The sequence below is a fragment of the Ammospiza caudacuta genome, chromosome 38, assembly GCF_027887145.1.
Source record: "Ammospiza caudacuta isolate bAmmCau1 chromosome 38, bAmmCau1.pri, whole genome shotgun sequence".
Classification (NCBI taxonomy): Eukaryota; Metazoa; Chordata; class Aves; order Passeriformes; family Passerellidae; genus Ammospiza; species Ammospiza caudacuta.
The window spans coordinates 769273-787914 of NC_080630.1; the positions used below are offsets into that span (position 1 = coordinate 769273).

At 57.9% G+C, this 18642-nt stretch overlaps 1 protein-coding gene across 2 annotated transcripts; it reads left to right on the plus strand.

Annotated features, from left to right (window-relative positions):
- The first annotated feature begins 26 nt into the window (after positions 1-26).
- Positions 27-12582, plus strand: LOC131570768 (uncharacterized). Of its 2 annotated transcripts, XM_058823167.1 has the most exons (6): positions 27-78; positions 440-547; positions 641-817; positions 10871-11074; positions 11351-11488; positions 11568-12582. In XM_058823167.1, exons 1-6 carry the CDS (start codon positions 30-32, stop codon positions 12425-12427), a joined length of 1536 nt encoding a protein of 511 aa, XP_058679150.1. In that variant the 5' UTR covers positions 27-29; the 3' UTR covers positions 12428-12582. The 2 variants fall into 2 exon arrangements, with proteins under 2 accessions (XP_058679150.1, XP_058679149.1); XM_058823166.1 differs by lacking the exons at positions 27-78; positions 440-547; positions 641-817 and adding exons at positions 6342-6565; positions 9895-10038 and having other exon boundaries at positions 11568-12578.
- The last annotated feature ends 6060 nt before the right edge of the window (positions 12583-18642 follow it).

The window sequence follows — 18642 nt, forward strand, 5'->3', positions numbered from 1 at the left end:
GCCGCGGGGGGAGGGGGAGGAGCCGCGGGATGGGGTGGGGGAGGGGCCTGGCGCTGCTGTGGGGGCTGCTGGGAACAGGTAACCCCTCCCCCACCCCCGAGACCCCTCCCCCACCCCCCGAGACCCCTCCCCCACCCCCCGAGACCCCTCCCCCACCCCTCAAATCATTCCTGGGCGGGGGAGGGGCTTAAAAGTTTGGAATTTTGGGGGGGGGGATTTGGGGTCTCTCTCCACACCTGGCCCCTCCCCCACCCTCACCTCGGGCCCCTCCCCCACCCCGGGGGTTATTTGAGGGTGGGGGAGGGGCGGGATTTTTTTGGGGGGATTTTCCTCGTTTTTTTGGGAAAGTTTCGGGGTTTTTTTTTTTTTTCCCCCCCACCTTTTGCCCCTCCCCCACCTTTCGCCCCTCCCCCACCTTTTGCCCCTCCCCCCCCCACAGCCGTCCCCGCCCTGCGCTGCCCCCTCTGTGACGTCACCGGCTGCCGCCCCGCCCTCTGCCCCTCCCCCCGCGCCGCCTGCCGCCGCACCACGCTGACGTCACTCCGAGGTACCGGAAGTTGCGGGGGAGGGGAGGGGCCGAAGGGGGCGGGGCGTATCCGGGCTCACCCCTCCCCTCCCCCCCGTTTCCCGCCAATCCCAGACGGGCTCGAGCTGCGGCGCGAGGAGAGCGGGTGTGACGTCACGGGGCCGCCCGATGTCGTCATCACGTTCCGTTCCCGCGGCGAGACCGTGACGCTGCGCGAGGAGCGCTGGGGGGCGGAGCCCGGGGGAGGCCACGCCCACGAGCCCGCCCCGACCGCGCCCTCCAATGGAAGCGGTGAGAGAGGGGGATGGGACTGGTTTGGACTGGTCTGTACTGGTCCATATTGGTCTGTACCGGTCCATACTGGTCTGTACTGGTCCATACCGGTCCATACCGGTTTACACTGGTCCATACTGGTCCATACTGGTCTGTACCGGTCCATACTGGTCCATACTGGTCCATACTGGTTTGTACTGGTCCATACTGGTTTGTACCGGTTTACACTGGTCCGTACCGGTTTCTCCAGGCCCCGCCCCCCGGCTCTGCCCCACCTGTGACGGTTTTTGCCCCGCCCCCCTGCCGGCCCTGCCCTGCCCCCGCCCCCACGATCGCTGCATTGACGTCATCACCAGGGGACGCCATGAAGGTGGGGGACGGGGGCGGGGCCGAAAAGGGGGCGGGGCCAAAATGGGGAGTGCGGGGTCTTGAATGTGGGGGAGGGGCATGAAAAGGGGCGGGGCCACAGTGTGTGTGTGTGGGGGGGGTGGGCGGGTCCTGAAAAGAGGGAGGGGTTTTGAGTGGGGGGAGGGGCACAAAAAGGGGCGTGGCCTTGGACGGGGGAGGGGCTTTCTGTGGTGGGAGGAGCGTTAAAAACGAGGCGTGGCCACATCGAGGGGAGGGGTTTCTAACCTGGGGGCGGGGTTTGGAGGACGGGGGGCGCGGCCAATCTCCCGTGACCCCCGCGTGACCCCGCAGAGGGGGAGGGGCATCGGCTGCGGGGGTGTGGCCAGGCCGGGCCCTGCCGGGGCCTCCTCGCGTTCGATGCCGGGCGCGGCCGCCGGGCGGCGCTGCGGTGCTGCCAGAGGGAGCCGTGCCCGGAGACCGGTAAGGCGGGCAAACTGGGTAAACTGGGATGGACTGGGATGGACTGGGATGGACTGGGATGGACTGGGATAAACTGGGATGGACTGGGATAAACTGGGTAAACTGGGTAAACTGGGTAAACTGGGATGGACTGGGATCAAAACTGGGATGGACTGGGATCAAAACTGGGTAAACTGGGATGGACTGGGATGGACTGGGATAAACTGGGATGGGCTGGGACGGACTGGGATGGACTGGGATAAACTGGGATGGACTGGGATCAAAACTGGGAAAGAAACTGGGATAAAAACTGGTTTATACTGGGTTGTACTGGGGTATACTGGGAGCACTGGGATGTACTGGGTTATACTGGGATATACTGGGATGTACTGGGTTATACTGGGATATACTGGGATGTACTGGGAGCACTGAGTTATACTGGGTTATACTGGTTTATACTGGTTTATACTGGTTTATACTGGGTTATACTGGGAGCACTGGTTTACACTGGTCCATACTGGTCCATACTGGTTTTCACTGATTTTTACTGATTTTTACTGATTTTTACTGGTTTTTACTGATTTTTACTGGTTTTCACTGGTTTTCACTGATTTTTACTGGTTTTCACTGGTTTTCACTGGTTTTCACCGGTTCTCGCCGCTGCAGAGGCCGGGCCGCCCTCAGGGTTGAGCTGTTGGGGCTACGACGGCCCCGCCCCCTCCGCAGGCCCCGCCCCCTCCGCAGGCCCCGCCCCCTCCGCAGGCCCCGCCCCCCTGCGCTGCGGGTGGGGGAGGGGCCGCTGCTTCACCGCCTGGGGCCGAGGTGGGGGAGGGGCCGAAGGGGGGGAGGGGGAGGGGGGAAATGGGGGGATGGGGGGTGAGGGGTCCCTATGGGGTCTCTGTGGGGTCCCTGTGGGTCTCTATGGGGTCCCTGTGGGGTTCCTATGGGGTCCCTGTGGGTCTCTATGGGGCAGGGAGGCTCTATGGGGTCCCTGTGGGGTCTCTGTGGGGTCCCTGTGGGTTTCTATGGGGCAGGGAGGCTCTTTGGGGTCCCTGTGGGGTCCCTGTGGGGTCTCTGTGGGGCCAGGACCTCCCGGACCCCCCTCATCTCCCCCCATTTCTCCCCCCAGGTCCTTTGGGGTCCCTATGGGGTCTCTCTATGGGGCAGGGGGCTCTCTATGGGCTCTCTATGGGGTCTCTATGGGGTCTCTATGGGGCAGGGGGCTCTCTATGGGGTCTCTATGGGGCAGGGGGCTCTCTATGGGGCAGGGGCTCTCTATGGGGCAGGGGGGTCTCCATGGGGTCTCTATGGGGCAGGGGGGTCTCTATGGGTCTCTATGGGCTCTCTATGGGGCAGGGGGCTCTCTATGGGGTCTCTATGGGGCAGGGGCTCTCTATGGAGCAGGGGGTCTCTATGAGGTCTCTATGGGGCAGCCCCCCCTCATCCCGCCCCATTTCTCCCCAGGTCCCTCGGGGGCTCTGTGGGCTCTCTATGGGGCTGGGGGCTCTCTATGGGGCAGGGGGGTCTCTATGGGCTCTCTATGGGGCAGCCCCCCCTCATCCCACCCCATTTCTCCCCCCAGGTCCCGCGGGGTCTCTATGGGCTCTCTATGGGGCAGGGGGGTCTCTATGGGGCAGGGGTCTCTATGGGGTCTCTATGGGCTCTCTATGGGGCAGGGGGGTCTCTATGGGGCAGGGGTCTCTATGGGGTCTCTATGGGGTCTCTATGGGGCTGGGGGCTCTCTATGGGGTCTCTATGGGGTTTCTATGGGGCAGGGGTCTCTATGGGGCAGGGGTCTCTCTATGGGGTCTCTATGGGCTCTCTATGGGGCAGGGGGCTCTCTATGGGGCAGGGGGGTCTCTATGGGCTCTCCATGGGCTCTCTATGGGGTCTCTATGGGGCAGGGGTCTCTATGGGGTCTCTATGGGCTCTCTATGGGGCAGGGGGCTCTCTATGGGGCAGCGGTCTCTATGGGGTCTCCATGGGCTCTCTATGGGGCAGGGGTCTCTCTATGGGGCAGCCCCCCCCATCCCGCCCCATTTCTCCCCCCAGGTCCCGCGGGGTCTCTATGGGGTCTCTATGGGGCAGGGGTCTCTCCATGGGCTCTCTATGGGGTCTCTATGGGGCTGGGGGCTCTCTATGGGGTCTCTATGGGGTCTCTATGGGGCTGGGGGCTCTCTATGGGGCAGGGGTCTCTCTATGGGGTCTCTATGGGGCAGGGGTCTCTCTATGGGGCAGCCCCCCTCATTTCCCCCCATATTTCTCCCCCCAGGTCCCGCGGGGTCCCCGTGGCTGCTCCGAGGCTGCGCCAGCCCCGAGTGGTGCCGGAGCCCCGTGGGGCTGGGGGGGCTGTGGGGCGGCGCCGTGGGGTGGGGGGGCGCTCTGGGGCATCCTGTGGGGCACGGGGGGTCTGTGGGGCACCCCATGGGGGATCCTGTGGGGGAATCTGTGGGGCAGGGGGACCCTATGGGGGATCCTATGGGGGAATCTGTGGGGCAGGGGGACCCTATGGGGGATCCTATGGGGGATTCTGTGGGGCAGGGGGACCCTATGGGGGATCCTATGGGGGATTCTGTGGGGCAGAGGGGCTCGATAGGGGATTCTATGGGGCTGGGGGGACTCTGGGGCGGCTCTGTGGGGCACGAGGATCCTACAGGGGAATCTATGGGGCAGGGAGGAGGCCCTATAGGGAATTCTATGGGTCAGGGAGGATCTATGGGTCCCGCTGTGGGCCCGGGGGGCTCTGTGGGGCGGCAGGGCGGATCTATGGGGCAGGCGGGCCCTATAGCGGAATCTATGGGTCCGGGGGGCTCTGTGGGGCGGCAGGGCAGATCTATGGGGCAGGCGGGCCCTATAGGGGAATCTATGGGTCCGGGGGGCTCTGTGGGGCGGCAGGGCGGATCTATGGGGCAGGCGGGCCCTATAGCGGAATCTATGGGTCCCGCCGTGGGGCTGCGCTGCTGCCGCGGCCATTTCTGCAACGCCCTCCCCGGTGACCCCGCCCCCGCCCCGCCCAGCTCCGCCCCTCCCCCCCTCGGGCCCCTCCCCCCCCTGCTCTTCCTCCCCCTCCCCCTCCTCCTCCTCCCCCCCCTCCCCATCGCTGCCCCACAGGTTTAGGGTGGGGCCGGCCCCGCCCCACTGATGCATTGGGGTGGGGCAGGAAGGGGTTAAAAACCCCCGGGGGGTGGGGGAGGGGTCTGGGGGGGGGGGTTATGGGGCTGCTATGGGGCAGAGCTGTGGGGCTTCCGTGGGGTTTCTATGGGGCTGCTATGGGGCAGAGCTGTGGGGTTTCTATGGGGCAGAGCTGTGGGGTATCCGTGGGGTTTCTATGCGGTTTGTTATGGGGTTTCTATGGGGTTTCCGTGGGGTTTCTATGGGGCAGAGCTATGGGGAAGGACTATGGGATTCTCTATGGGATTTTCTATGGGGCAGAGAACATTTAGGACCCTGCTATGGGGCAGAGCTCTGGGGTTTCTGTGGGGTTTCTGTGGGGTTTCTATGGGGTTTGTTATGGGGTTTCTATGGGGTTTCCGTGGGGTTTCTATGGGGCAGAGCTGTGGGGTTGCTGTGGGGTTTCTATGGGGCAGAGCTGTGGGGAAGGACTATGGGATTTTCTATGGGATTTTCTATGGGGTTTTCTATGGGGCAGAGACCATTTAGGACCCCGCTATGGGGCAGAGCTGTGGGGTTTCTGTGGGGTTTCTATGGGGCAGAGCTTAGGAGTTTTCAATGGGGTTTTCTATGGGGCAGAGACCATTTAGGATCCCGCTATGGGGCAGAGCCATGAGGTTTCCTATGGGGTTTTCCGTGGGGCAGAGCTGTGGGGATTTCTATGGGGCAGAGATAATTTAGGACCTTGCTATAGGGCAGGCCTATGGGGTTTTTTACGGGGTTTTCTATGGGGCAGAGCTATGGGATTTTCTGTGGGGTTTCTATGGGATTTCCTATGGGGTTTCTATGGGGGTTTCTATGGGGTTTTCTATGGGGCAGAGCATTGAGACCCTGCTATAGGGCAGAGATATGGGGTTTTCTATGGGGCCGAGCTGTGGGGTTTTCTATGGGGCCGAGCTGTGGGGTTTCCTATGGGGTTTTCTATGGGGCAGAGCTATGGGGCAGAGCTGTGGGATTTCCTATGGGGTTTCTATGGGGCAGAGCTATGGGGCAGAGCTATTGGGTTTTCTATGGGGCAGAGCTATGGGGTTTTCTATGGGGCAGACCTATGGGGTTCTCTATGGGGCAGAGCTATGGGGTTTTATATAGGGCCAGGCTATGGGGTTTTATATAGGGCTGGGCTATGGTGTTTTCTATGGGGCAGAGCTATGGGGTTTTCTATAGGGCAGAGCTATGGGGTTTTCTATGGGGCAGGGCTATGGGGTTTTCTATGGGGCAGAGCTATGGGGTTTTCTATGGGGCAGAGCTATGGGGTTTTCTATAGGGCAGAGCTATGGGGTTTTCTATGGGGCAGGGCTATGGGGTTTTCTATGGGGCAGAGCTATGGGGTTTTCTATGGGGCAGAGCTATGGGGTTTTCTATGGGGCAGGACTATGGGGTTTTCTATGGGGCAGAGCTATGGGGTTTTCTATAGGGCAGAGCTATGGGGCAGAGCTATGGGGTTTTCTATGGGGTTTTCTCCCTTCCCCGCACCCTCTGCGGGCCCCGTGGGGCTCCCTGAGCTCGCTATGGGGCTCCCTGAGCTCGCTATGGGGCTCCCTGAGCTCGCTATGGGGCTCCCTGAGCTCGCTATGGGGCTCAGGGGGCCCCGCGGGGCTCTGGGGCCTCGCTATGGGGCGGGGAGCCCCGAGGGGACCCCGCCCCATGGCCCGGCCCCACCCCGGCTCCGCTGCCATAAATGGGGGCGGTTCTGCCCCACGGGCCGGGGCCGGGCCGGGATGTGGGGCCGGGCCATGGGGCGGGCGCGGCCGCGGCCGCTGCTGCTGCTGCTGCTGCTGCTGCCGCCAGGTATGGGGGGCACTTGGGGGGCACTTGGGGGGGATTTGGGGTCAGGACTTGTGGGGCAGGGCGGTGCCAGGGCTGAGATCTGTGGGGCAGAATCAGATCTATGGGGCGGGGGGGGGTTTGGGGTGAGATCTGTGGGGCAGAATCAGATCTATGGGGCGGGGGGGGGGTTTGGGGTGAGATCTGTGGGGCAGAATCAGATCTATGGGGCGGGGGGAGTTTGGGGTCAGATCTGTGGGGTGGGGGGGTGTCAGGATCAGATCTATGGGGCGGGGGGGTTGTCAGGTCCGTGCTCTATGGGGGAGGATCAGATCTATGGGGCAGGGGGGGGGTTTGGGGTGAGATCTATGGGGCAGGGGGGTTTTCTATGGGGCGGGGGGGTTGTCAGGTCCGTGCTCTATGGGGGAGGATCAGATCTATGGGGCGGGGGGGGTTTGGGGTGAGATTTGTGGGGCAGGGAGTTTTTGGGTTCTGATCTATGGGGCGGGGGGGTTGTCAGGGCTGAGATCTGTGGGGCAGGGGGGTTGTCAGGATCAGATTTATGGGGCAGGGGGATTTAGGGGTCAGGATTTGTGGGGCAAGGGGGGTGTCGGGGCTGAGATCTGTGGGGCAGGGGGATGTGGGGCAGGGACAGGGGGGTGGCAGGGGTCTGTGGGGCAGAAAAGGAGTTTTGGGGGTCAGATCTGTGGGGCAGAGGGGGCGTCAGGATCAGATCTGTGGGTCAGGGGCAGTTTGGTGTTGGATCTATAGGGCAGGATGTGTTTTGTGTGGGGCAGGGTGTTCAGGGCGTGCCGTGGGTCCGGCTGGATCGGATCTGTGGGGCAGGGGGATTCAGGGGTTGTTTCTATGGGGCAGAGGGGTTCAGGGTGTGTTTTCTATGGGGCAGGGTGTTCAGGGTGTGTTTCTATGGGGCAGAGGGGTTCAGGGTGTGTTTTCTATGGGGCAGGGGGATTAAGGGGTTGTTTCTATGGGGCAGGGGGATTCAGGGTGTGTTTTCTATGGGGCAGGGGGATTCAGGGTGTGTTTCTATGGGGCAGAGGGGTTCAGGGTGTGTCTTCTATGGGGCAGGGTGTTCAGGGTGTGTTTCTATGGGGCAGAGGGGTTCAGGGGTTGTTTCTATGGGGCAGAGGGGTTCAGGATGTGTTTTCTGTGGGGCAGGGTGTGTTTCTATGGGGCAGAGGGATTCAGGGTGTGTTTCTATGGGGCAGGGGGATTCAGGGTGTGTTTTCTTTGGGGCAGGGGGATTCAGGGTGTGTTTCTGTGGGGCAGGGTGTGTTTCTATGGGGCAGGGTGTGTTTCTGTGGGGCAGAGGGGTTCAGGGTGTGTTTTCTGTGGGGCAGGGGGATTCAGGGTGTGTTTCTGTGGGGCAGGGTGTGTTTCTATGGGGCAGAGGGGTTCAGGGTGTGTTTCTGTGGGGCAGGGTGTGTTTCTGTGGGGCAGAGGGGTTCAGGGTGTGTTTCTGTGGGGCAGGGTGTGTTTCTATGGGGCAGGGTGTGTTTCTGTGGGGCAGGGGGATTCAGGGTGTGTTTCTGTGGGGCAGGGTGTGTTTTCTGTGGGGCAGGGGGATTCAGGGGCTGTTTCTGTGGGGCAGGGTGTGTTTCTATGGGGCAGGGCGTTCGGGGCGTGCCGTGGGTCGGGGCCGCGCAGGCCGGGGCACGTCCGGGCCCGCGGGGAGGGCGCGGCGCCGTTCGGGGCATTCGGGGCCGGTGACGCGTGGGGTGGGGACGGAGGGTGTGGGGAGCTGTGGGGCGGGGTGGGAATGTGTGGGGTGGGAGTGTGTGGGGATCTATGGGGTGGGAATGTGTGGGGGGGGAATGTGTCCGGTGGGAATGTGTGGGGATCTATGGGGAGGAATGTGGGGTGGGACTGTGGGGGAGGAATGTGGGGTGGGAATGTGGGGTGGGAATGTGGGGTGGGAATGTGTGGGGATCTATGGGGTGGGAATGTGTGGGGATCTATGGGGTGGGAATGTGGGGTGGGAATGTGTGGGGGGAATGTGTGGGGTGGGAATGTGGGGGGATCTATGGGGTGGGAATGTGGGGGGATCTATGGGGTGGGGATCTGGGGTGGGAATGTGGGGTGGGAATGTGTGGGGGAATGTGGGGTGGGAATGTGTGGGGGGGAATGTGGGGGGATCTATGGGGTGGGGATCTGGGGTGGGAATGTGTGGGGTGGGAATGTGGGGGGATCTGTGGGGTAGGAATGTGTGGGGATCTATGGGGGGGAATGTGGGGTGGGACTGTGGGGGAGGAATGTGGGGTGGGAATGTGGGGTGGGAATGTGTGGGGATCTATGGGGTGGGAATGTGTGGGGATCTATGGGGTGGGAATGTGGGGTGGGAATGTGTGGGGGGAATGTGTGGGGTGGGAATGTGGGGGGATCTATGGGGTGGGAATGTGGGGGGATCTATGGGGTGGGGATCTGGGGTGGGAATGTGGGGTGGGAATGTGTGGGGGAATGTGGGGTGGGAATGTGTGGGGGGGAATGTGGGGGGATCTATGGGGTGGGGATCTGGGGTGGGAATGTGTGGGGTGGGAATGTGGGGGGATCTGTGGGGTAGGAATGTGTGGGGATCTATGGGGGGGAATGTGGGGTGGGACTGTGGGGGAGGAATGTGGGGTGGGAATGTGGGGTGGGAATGTGGGGTGGGAATGTGTGGGGTGGGAATGTGGGGTGGGAATGTGTGGGGATCTATGGGGTGGGAATGTGTCCGGTGGGAATGTGTGGGGGGAATGTGTGGGGTGGGAATGTGTGGGGATCTATGGGGTGGGAATGTGTGGGGTGGGAATGTGTGGGGATCTATGGGGTGGGAATGTGTGGGGTGGGAATGTGGGGTGGGACTGTGGGGGCGCTTTAGGGGCAGAGTGCGGGGTCAAGGCTCCATGGGGCAGGGGTCTATGGGGCACTGATCTATGGGGCAGTTTAGGGGCAGTTTATGTGGTCAGTGATCTGTGGGGCAGGGATCTATGGGGTGGGATGTGTGGGGTCACTGATCTATGGGGCAATTTTTGGGGTCACTGGTCTATGGGGCAGGGATGATCTATGGGGCAGTTTTTGAAATCACTGCTGTATGGGGCAGGTTTTGGGGTCAGGGATGATCTATGGGTCCCTGATCTATGGGTCCCCGATCTATGGGGCAGGGATGATCTATGGGGCAGGGATGATCTATGGGTCCCTGATCTATGGGTCCCCGATCTATGGGGCAGGGATGATCTATGGGGCAGGGATGATCTATGGGTCCCTGATCTATGGGTCCCTGATCTATGGGGCAGGGATGATCTATGGGGTGATCTATGGGTCCCCGATCTATGGGTCCCCGCTCTATGGGTCAGGCTCGTGGTCCCTGCGCTGCCTCAGTTGCCATGGCGACGGCGACGATGCTGATGGCGGCTCCTGCCGTGACGTCACCGACGTCACCGATGTCACCTGTCCCGACAGCGACGTCTGCGGGGAGGCCCTGGCGGCCGTGACCTGGAGTGAGTGACCAGTATGGACCAGTATAAACCAGTATGGACCAGTACGGACCAGTATAGACCAGTATGGACCAGTATGGACCAGTATAGACCAGTATAGACCAGTATGGACCAGTATGGACCAGTATAGACCAGTATGGACCAGTACGGACCAGTATAGACCAGTATGGACCAGTATGGACCAGTATAGACCAGTATAGACCAGTATGGACCAGTACGGACCAGTATAGACCAGTATGGACCAGTATGGACCAGTATAGACCAGTATGGACCAGTACGGACCAGTATAGACCAGTATGGACCAGTATGGACCAGTATAGACCAGTATGGACCAGTATAGACCAGTATGGACCAGTATAAACCCATATAGAACAGTAAAAACCAGTATGGACCAGTATGGACCAGTATAGACCAGTATGGACCAGTACGGACCAGTATAGACCAGTATGGACCAGTATGGACCAGTATAGACCAGTATGGACCAGTATGGACCAGTAAAAACCAGTATGGACCAGTATGGACCAGTATGGACCAGTATGGACCAGTATAGACCAGTATAAACCAGTAACCCCAAAACTCCTCCCAGTCCCTCCCAGTTCCACCCAATCCCTTCCCAGTTCCCCCCAATCCCCTCCCAGTCCCTCCCAGTATAAACCAGTAACCCCAAATCCCCCTCTAACCCTTTCCCAGTCCCTCCCAGTTTATCCCAGTGCCCCTCAATCCCCTCCCAGTCTATCCCAATCCCTCCCAGTATAAACCAGTAACCCCAAATCCCCCCTTAACCCTTTCCCAGTGCCCCTCCCACTGACCCCTCCCGTGACCTCTGACCCCGCAGGTCACGGCCAGCTGACCCTGGGCTGGCGTGGGTGTGGCCGGGGTCAGCCGGGGTCGCTGGCGCGGGCGCTGACCCTGCCCGGCCTCGTGGCCTTCGAGCGGCGGCGGAACTGCCGGGGGGACGCGTGCAACGGGGAACTGCCCCTGGGGGCAAAACAACCGCCCCGGGAGGGGCAAAACCCGGAACAGGAACCGCCCCCGCCAGGTACGGGGCACTGGGATAAACCGGGATAAACTGGGAGGGACTGGGAGGGACTGGGAGGGGATTGGGGAGCACTGGGATAAACTGGGAGGGGCTGGGGAAGGGTTAAAGGGGGGATTTGGGGTTACTGGTTTATACTGGGAGGGACTGGGAAAGGGATCGGGACAAACTGGTTTATACTGGGATTTACTGGGGGCTGCTCCCGGTGCAGGGATTTGGGGAGGGGTCTGCTGGGTGAACCCCCTGGCCCCTCCCCCTGACATTGACCCCTCCCCCCAGCCAACAGCTCCGCCCCCTCCCCCAACGGCCTGCGCTGCTATGGCTGCCCCGAGGCCGGGCCCTGCCCCCCCACCACCATCGTCCATTGCTACGGCGACCTCCGCGCCTGTTTCCATGGCAACGTCACCCTGCGCGCAGGTGAGCCCCGAAACCCCGCCCACTTCGCACTAAACCCCGCCCACTCGCGTTAAACCACGCCCCCCCTTTTTTGACTCAGGTAACCTCACCCTGTGGCGGGAGCTGCGGGGCTGCGTCCCCGATGGCGGCTGCGCCCCCGAGCGCCGCGGCGACGCCGACGCCTCATTGGCCGGCTCCTGTTGCCGCGGCGACCTCTGCAACGACAAGATGGCCGACAGGAGTTTGTTCTCGCCCGATCTGCCCCGGCTGGAGCTGCTGCCACACGGCCACGCCCCCACGGCCCCGCCCGATAACGCCACGGCGGATGGGGGCGGGAAAAATGGCACCCGCGGCACGATGGCCGCCGCCGATGGCGGTGGTGGCAATATGGCCGCCGGTGATCATGTGGGCGATGGTGGTGGGAAAATGGCGGCGCCCGAGCGTGACGTGGGCACCAGTGGGAAGAGGGCTGCTGGGGGCAAGATGGCCGCCGGGGGCAAGACGGCTGACGGAGATAAAATGGCTGACGGGGGCAGGATGGTCACCAGGGGCAAGATGGGTGATGGGGACAAAATGGCTGCCGGGGGCAACATGGGTGATGGAGACAAGATGGCTGCTGGTGGCAGGATGGTCACCAGGGCCAAGGTGGCTGATGGGGACAAGATGGCTGACGGAGGCAAAATGGCTGATGGAAACAAGATGGCCGACGGAAGCAAGATGGCCGACGGAGACAAGATGGCTGACGGTGACAAGATGGCTGACAGTGACAAAATGGCTGATGGAGACAAAATGGCTGATGGAGACAAAATGGCTGACGGAGACAAGATGGCCGCCGGTCACGTGGCCCCCAGGCGGCCAATGGGGCGCAAGGACGGGATCAAGGGCCCGGTGGGGCGGGGCCAATCGCTGGGCGGGCCCGGGTGGCTCCTCCCCTTCCTGCTGCTGCCCCTCCTCCGCTGAGGGCGGGGCTTGTGCTGCAATAAATGGGTGTGGCTTGAGCAGCGGTGCCGGAGTCGTTTTTGGGGGAAAATTGGGATTTTTGGGAGGAGCTAGGTGATTAAAAAATTGGTAAATTTTGGGCTGTGTGATGGTTTTTAATTGGGTTCGAATTATTTTTCCCTCTGGTTTTTGTTGTGGTTTTTTTTTTTATTTTTTCATTATTTTGGATAATATTTTTTAATAATTATAGTAATAATAATAGTAATAATAATAGTAATAATAGTAATAATAATAATAATAATAATAGTAATAATAACAGTTGTTGTTATTGTTATTCCCTGAAGTCATAATTACCAATATAATTACCTACTATTATTATATTTTAATAATTTATTATATTTTATTCACTCTAATTGGTGATTATAATTAAGAGTAATATTATTATTATTATTACTACTAATAATATTACTATTAGTATTCTTTTACCCTCAAGTCGTGATTACTAATATAATTTATTATTATTATTTAAATTACAATAGTTATTAATATCATTTTATAATAATCATTATATAATAGTCATCATTAACATTATTACTATTATAAATAATACAATACTTTAATAATAATAAAATAATAATTATTAATATTAACATTAATATTAATATTGTTATTAAGATTATATCACCCTTACATCCTAATTACCAATATAATTACCTAGTAATAATATAATTTTAATAATATTAAATTTTATTCACTGTATTTAACAAACATCATTAGCAAAACCTCCTTAGGGCTCAGCCAGCCCCTCCCCCACAAATGACCAAAAAAGGAGATTTTGTCCCAAAATACCTTTAATAAATACAAAAAGGGGCGGAGCCAGAAGCTCCCAGTGCTCCCAGTAAGGGGCAGGTGGTCCCAGTTTGGGGGGGGATTTTGAGGGGAAAAAAGGCGGGAAAATGAGGGGGAAATGGAGGAAAATGCGAGGGGAAAAAGGCGGGAAAATGAGCAGGAAATGGCGGGAAAACATGAGGGGAAAAATGGCGGGAAAATGTGAGGGGAAAAAGGCGGAAAAATGTGAAGGGAAAAAGGCGGAAAAATGTGAGGGAAAAATGGCGGGAAAATAAATGCGGGGGAAAGGATGGGAAATGTGAAAGGGAAAGGGTGGGAAATGTGAGGGAAAAATAGAAATATGAGGGGGGAAAAAAGGTGGGAAAACGTGAGGGGGAAGAGGGAAATGTGAGGGGAGAAAAGAGCGGGAAAACGTGAGGGGGGAAAAAGGGCGGGAAAACGTGAGGGGGGAAAAAGGGCGGGAAAACGTGAGGGGAGAGAAAGGGCGGGAAAACGTGAGGGGAGAGAAAGGGCGGGAAAACGTGAGGGGGGAAAAAGGACGGGAAAACGTGAGGGGAGAAAAAGGGCGGCAAAACGTGAGGGGGGAAAAGGGCGGGAAAACGTGAGGGGGGAAAAAGGGCGGGAAAACGTGAGGGGGAAAAAGGGCGGGAAAACGTGAGGGGGGAAAAAGGGCGGGAAAACGTGAGGGGAGAGAAAGGGCGGGAAAACGTGAGGGGGGAAAAAGGGCGGGAAAACGTGAGGGGAGAAAAATGGCGGGAAAACGTGAGAGGGGAAAAAGGGCGGGAAAACGTGAGGGGGGAGAAAGGGCAGGAAAACGTGAGGGGACAGAAAGGGCGGGAAAACGTGAGGGGGGAGAAAGGGCGGGAAAACATGAGGAGAGAAGGGGAATATGGAAATAAAAGGGAAATATGAAGGGAAAGCGTCAGAATGCGGCGGCGCCGCGGGTGAGGGTGAGCACGGCGTCCATCCAGATCCTCAGCGCCTCGGCGCTGGGCGCCACCAGCCAGAACAGGCGCTCGTAGGTCTTGAGGCAGAAGGTGAGGCGCGGGTTGGGGCTCTGGGGAGGCCATGTTGGGTCAGCCATGACGGTCCCACCCTTTGATGTCCCCCCTGAGAGCCAAAATCCCCAAAAAACCCCAAAAATTCAGGTTTTTCTTCACCTTTCCGGCCACACGGCCGGGGTCGTACCAAACCTCCTCGATGGCTTGGAAGTAGATGACGCCCTTGAGTTTGGTTTGGGCTTGGTCTGGGGGATTTGGAAATGGTGAGGGGACCCCAAAATTCCTCACAGAGCACCCCCATCCCCAATATCCCAATATTTTACCCTATACCTCCCCAAAACACCACCAAATCCACCCTGGACCCCCATATTGAGCCCTAAACCCCACAATATTTCACCAAAATGCCCCAAATCCACCCTTGGACCCCCCAGACCTCCCCAAAATGCCCCAAACCCAACCTGGACCCCCAAAATGGGCCCTAAAATCCTCAAATATTTCCCCAAAATGCCCCAAATCCACCCCTGGACCCCCCAGACCTCCCCAAAATGCCCCAAACCCAACCTGGACTCCCAAAATGGGCCCTAAAATCCTCAAATATTTCCCCAAAATGCCCCAAACCCACCCTGGACCCCCCCAAAATGCCCCAAACCCAACCTGGACCCCCAAAATGGGCCCTAAAATCCTCAAATATTTCCCCAAAATGCCCCAAATCCACCCCTGGACCCCCCAGACCTCCCCAAAATGCCCCAAACCCAACCTGGACTCCCAAAATGGGCCCTAAAATCCTCAAATATTTCCCCAAAATGCCCCAAACCCAACCTGGACCCCCCCAAAATGCCCCAAACCCAACCTGGACTCCCAAAATGGGCCCTAAAATCCTCAAATATTTCCCCAAAATGCCCCAAATCCACCCCTGGACCCCCCAGACCTCCCCAAAATGCCCCAAACCCAACCTGGACCCCCAAAATGGGCCCTAAAATCCTCAAATATTTCCCCAAAATGCCCCAAACCCGCCCTGGACCCCCCCAAAATGCCCCAAACCCAACCTGGACTCCCAAAATGGGCCCTAAAATCCTCAAATATTTCCCCAAAATGCCCCAAACGCACCCTGGACCCCCATATTGGGCCCTAAAACCCCCCAATATTTCCCCTATAGCCCCCAGACCCCAAATATTCACCCCAAACCCCCCCAACCAACACGTTCCATCCCCAATTTCCCCCCCCCAGACCTCCCCAAATTGCCCCAAACCCACCCTGGACCCACCCTGGCCCCTAAAACCCCTAAATATTTTCCCCTAAAGCCCCCAGACCTCAAATATTCACCCCAAGCCCCCCAACCCCACCCCAAATATCACCCCCAGACCTCCCCAAAACGCCCCAAAATCGCCCCCCCAGTACCCCCATAGTAGGCCAGGACCCTCCTCTGGGGGTCCAGGTGGAACCAGCGGCGCCTCCAGGTCTTGATCCTGCCCCCCATTTTGGTGAGGGGACCCCGCAGGGACCCCCCCAGGATCCTCAGGCCCCCGACGGCCTCGGGGCGATGCCCGCGGGCCCGGAGGGCGCACAGGAGGTCGGGCTGGAAAATCCCCCCCAAAAAAATAAAAATACTGGAGTTAAGGGTTGGAAATCTGGGGTGGGAAACCTCAAAATATTCCACAAAGTGATTCCCGTATGAGTCGTCCTAAAACTTCCGCGAATCGACACAAAATATCTCAAAAAATCCACCCAAAAATCGCCCCAAAAACCGCCCCAAGGTCTCCACAAAATCCACTCAACATCTGAATAAAATCCAAGGAAAACCCTCCCAAAATCTCACCGAAATCCTCCCCCACGCCAAAAAATAAAAAAATAATCTCCCCATGTTTTCCCCCAAGAATTCCCCCAAAATCCACCCAAAAATCTCCCCAAAAAATAAAAATACTGGAGTTAAGGGTTGGAAATCTGGGGTGGGAAATCTCGGAATATTCCACAAAGCGATTCCCGTATGAGCCGTCCTAAAACTTCCACGAATTGGCACAAAAAATCTCAAAAAATCCACCCAAAAATCTCCCCAAAAATCGCCCCAAGGTCTCCACAAAATCCACTCAAAATCTGAATAAAATCCAAGGAAAATCCTCCCAAAATCTCACCGAAATCCCCCCCCCCGCCAAAAAAATAAAAAAATAATCTCCCCATGTTTTCCCCCAAGAATTCCCCCAAAATCCACCCAAAAATCTCCCCCAAAATCGCCCCCATTAACCCTAAATCTCCCAAAAACCCCCCCCTAAATCCCTCCCAAAAATCTCCCCAAAATTCCCCCCAAAATCTTAATAAAATCTCCCCAAAAAATTGTCCAGAAGTGCCCCCAAAATATCCCCAAAATCTGCCCAAAAATTATCAAAAAATCGCCCCAAACTCTCCCCAAAATTCCCAAAAATCCCCCCCAAAACCCAACCCTTAAGGGGGCGGGGTCACCTCAGAAGGAGGCGTGGCCTGAGCTGGATGGGGCGTGGCTTGTGCTGGAGCGGGCGGAGCCTCATCAGAAATGGGCGTGTCCGTGGTGGGCGGGGCCTTGACAGCTTTTCGAGCTTCCTATGAGGACGGAGATGGTGAGGCCACACCCACAAAGCCACGCCCACCCGGCCACACCCAATTAAACCACACCCACAAACCATTTAAACCACACCCCCAATGCATTACATCACCAAAACCTCCCTTTAGGCCACACCCACCCGAGCTACGCCCACCACGTCACACCCCATTAAGCCACGCCCACACATCATTTAAATACCGCTGCCACGCCCTAATATTACATCGCAACCCCTCCATTTCAGGCCACGCCCACCCCAAGACCTCACCCACGCAAGCCACGCCCACAAAGGACCACACCCCATTAAACCACGCCCACAAACCGAATAAACCACCTGCCCAGAATGTATTACATCACCAATTTCTCCCCTTTTAGGCCACGCCCACCCCCCAATGACCACACCCTCACAGGCCACGCCCACAGCGATCACACCCAGATAGGTCACGCCCCCGAGGCCACGCCCCCCCCGAGGCCACGCCCCCCGAGGCCACGCCCCCTACCCTGGCGCGCAGGAGCCGCTCGCGCTCGGCCAAGGCCTCGCGGACCCGGAGCTCCAGTTGGGCCAATTGGAGACACGCACTGGGGAAAGCGGGGTCAAACTGGGATAAACTGGGATAAACTGGGATAAACTGGGATAAACTGGGAGGGGCTGGGATGGACTGGGATAAACTGGGAGGGACTGGGATCAAACTGGGGTTACTGGGATAAACTGGGATGGACTGGGAACCCGGGATCAAACTGGGATGAACTGGGATGGACTGGGAGGGACTGGGATCAAACTGGGGTTACTGGGATAAACTGGGATGGACTGGGAACCCGGGATCAAACTGGGATGAACTGGGATGGACTGGGAGGGACTGGGAGGGACTGGGAGGGACTGGGATCAAACTGGGATAAACTGGGGTGGACTGGGAGTAACTGGGATGGACTGGGATCAAACTGGGATCAAATTGGGATGGACTGGGATGGACTGGGATGGACTGGGATGAACTGGGATCAAACTGGGATGGACTGGGAGTAACTGGGATGGACTGGGATCAAACTGGGATGGACTGGGATCAAACTGGGATAAACTGGGATGAACTGGGATGGACTGGGGTGGACTGGGATAAACTGGGATGAACTGGGATCAAACTGGGATGGACTGGGATGAACTGGGATCAAACTGGGGTATACTGGGATAAACTGGGATGGACTGGGAACCCGGGATCAAATTGGGATCAAACTGGGATGGACTGGGATGAACTGGGATGGACTGGGATCAAACTGGGATCAAACTGGGATGGACTGGGATCAAACGGGGATGGACTGGGATCAAACTGGGGTATACTGGGACAAACTGGCATGGACTGGGAACCTGGGATCAAACTGGGATCAAACTGGGCTGGACTGGGATCAAACTGGGATCAAACTGGGATGGACTGGGATCAAACTGGGATCAAACTGGGGTTACTGGGAGGGACTGGGGGTGTCTGGGGGTATCTTTGGGATATTTTTTGGGTCATTTTTGGGGTGTTTCGGGGTCGGTTTTAGGGTCAGTGTTGGGTCAGTTTTAGGATCTGATTTTGGGTATTTCAGGGCCACCTTTGGGGTCAGTTTTGGGCCAATTTTTGGGTGTTTTAGGGTCAGTTCTGGACCAGTTTTAGGGGAAAATTTGGGGCATTTTGGGGTCAATTTTGGGCCAGTTCAGGATCAGTTATAAGGTCAGTTTTAGGACAACTTTAGGGTCAGTTTTGGGTCATTTTTGGGCCAATTTTGGGGTCAGTTTAGGGTCAGTTTGGGGTGTTTCCGGGTCATTTTTGGGGTCCCCCCCAGCT

What these genes read in the sequence shown, in the direction of transcription:
- LOC131570768 (XM_058823166.1), top strand. Translation starts at nt 6,349, where the DNA reads ATGGGGCTCAGGGGGCCCCGCGGGGCTCTGGGGCCTCGCTATGGGGCG. An exon ending in GCTGCTGCTGCTGCCGCCAG is followed by an intron (nt 6,566 to 9,894) that starts GTATGGGGGGCA and finishes TCTATGGGTCAG; the next exon opens with GCTCGTGGTCCCTGCGCTGC. An exon ending in CAACGTCACCCTGCGCGCAG is followed by an intron (nt 11,489 to 11,567) that starts GTGAGCCCCGAA and finishes TTTTTGACTCAG; the next exon opens with GTAACCTCACCCTGTGGCGG.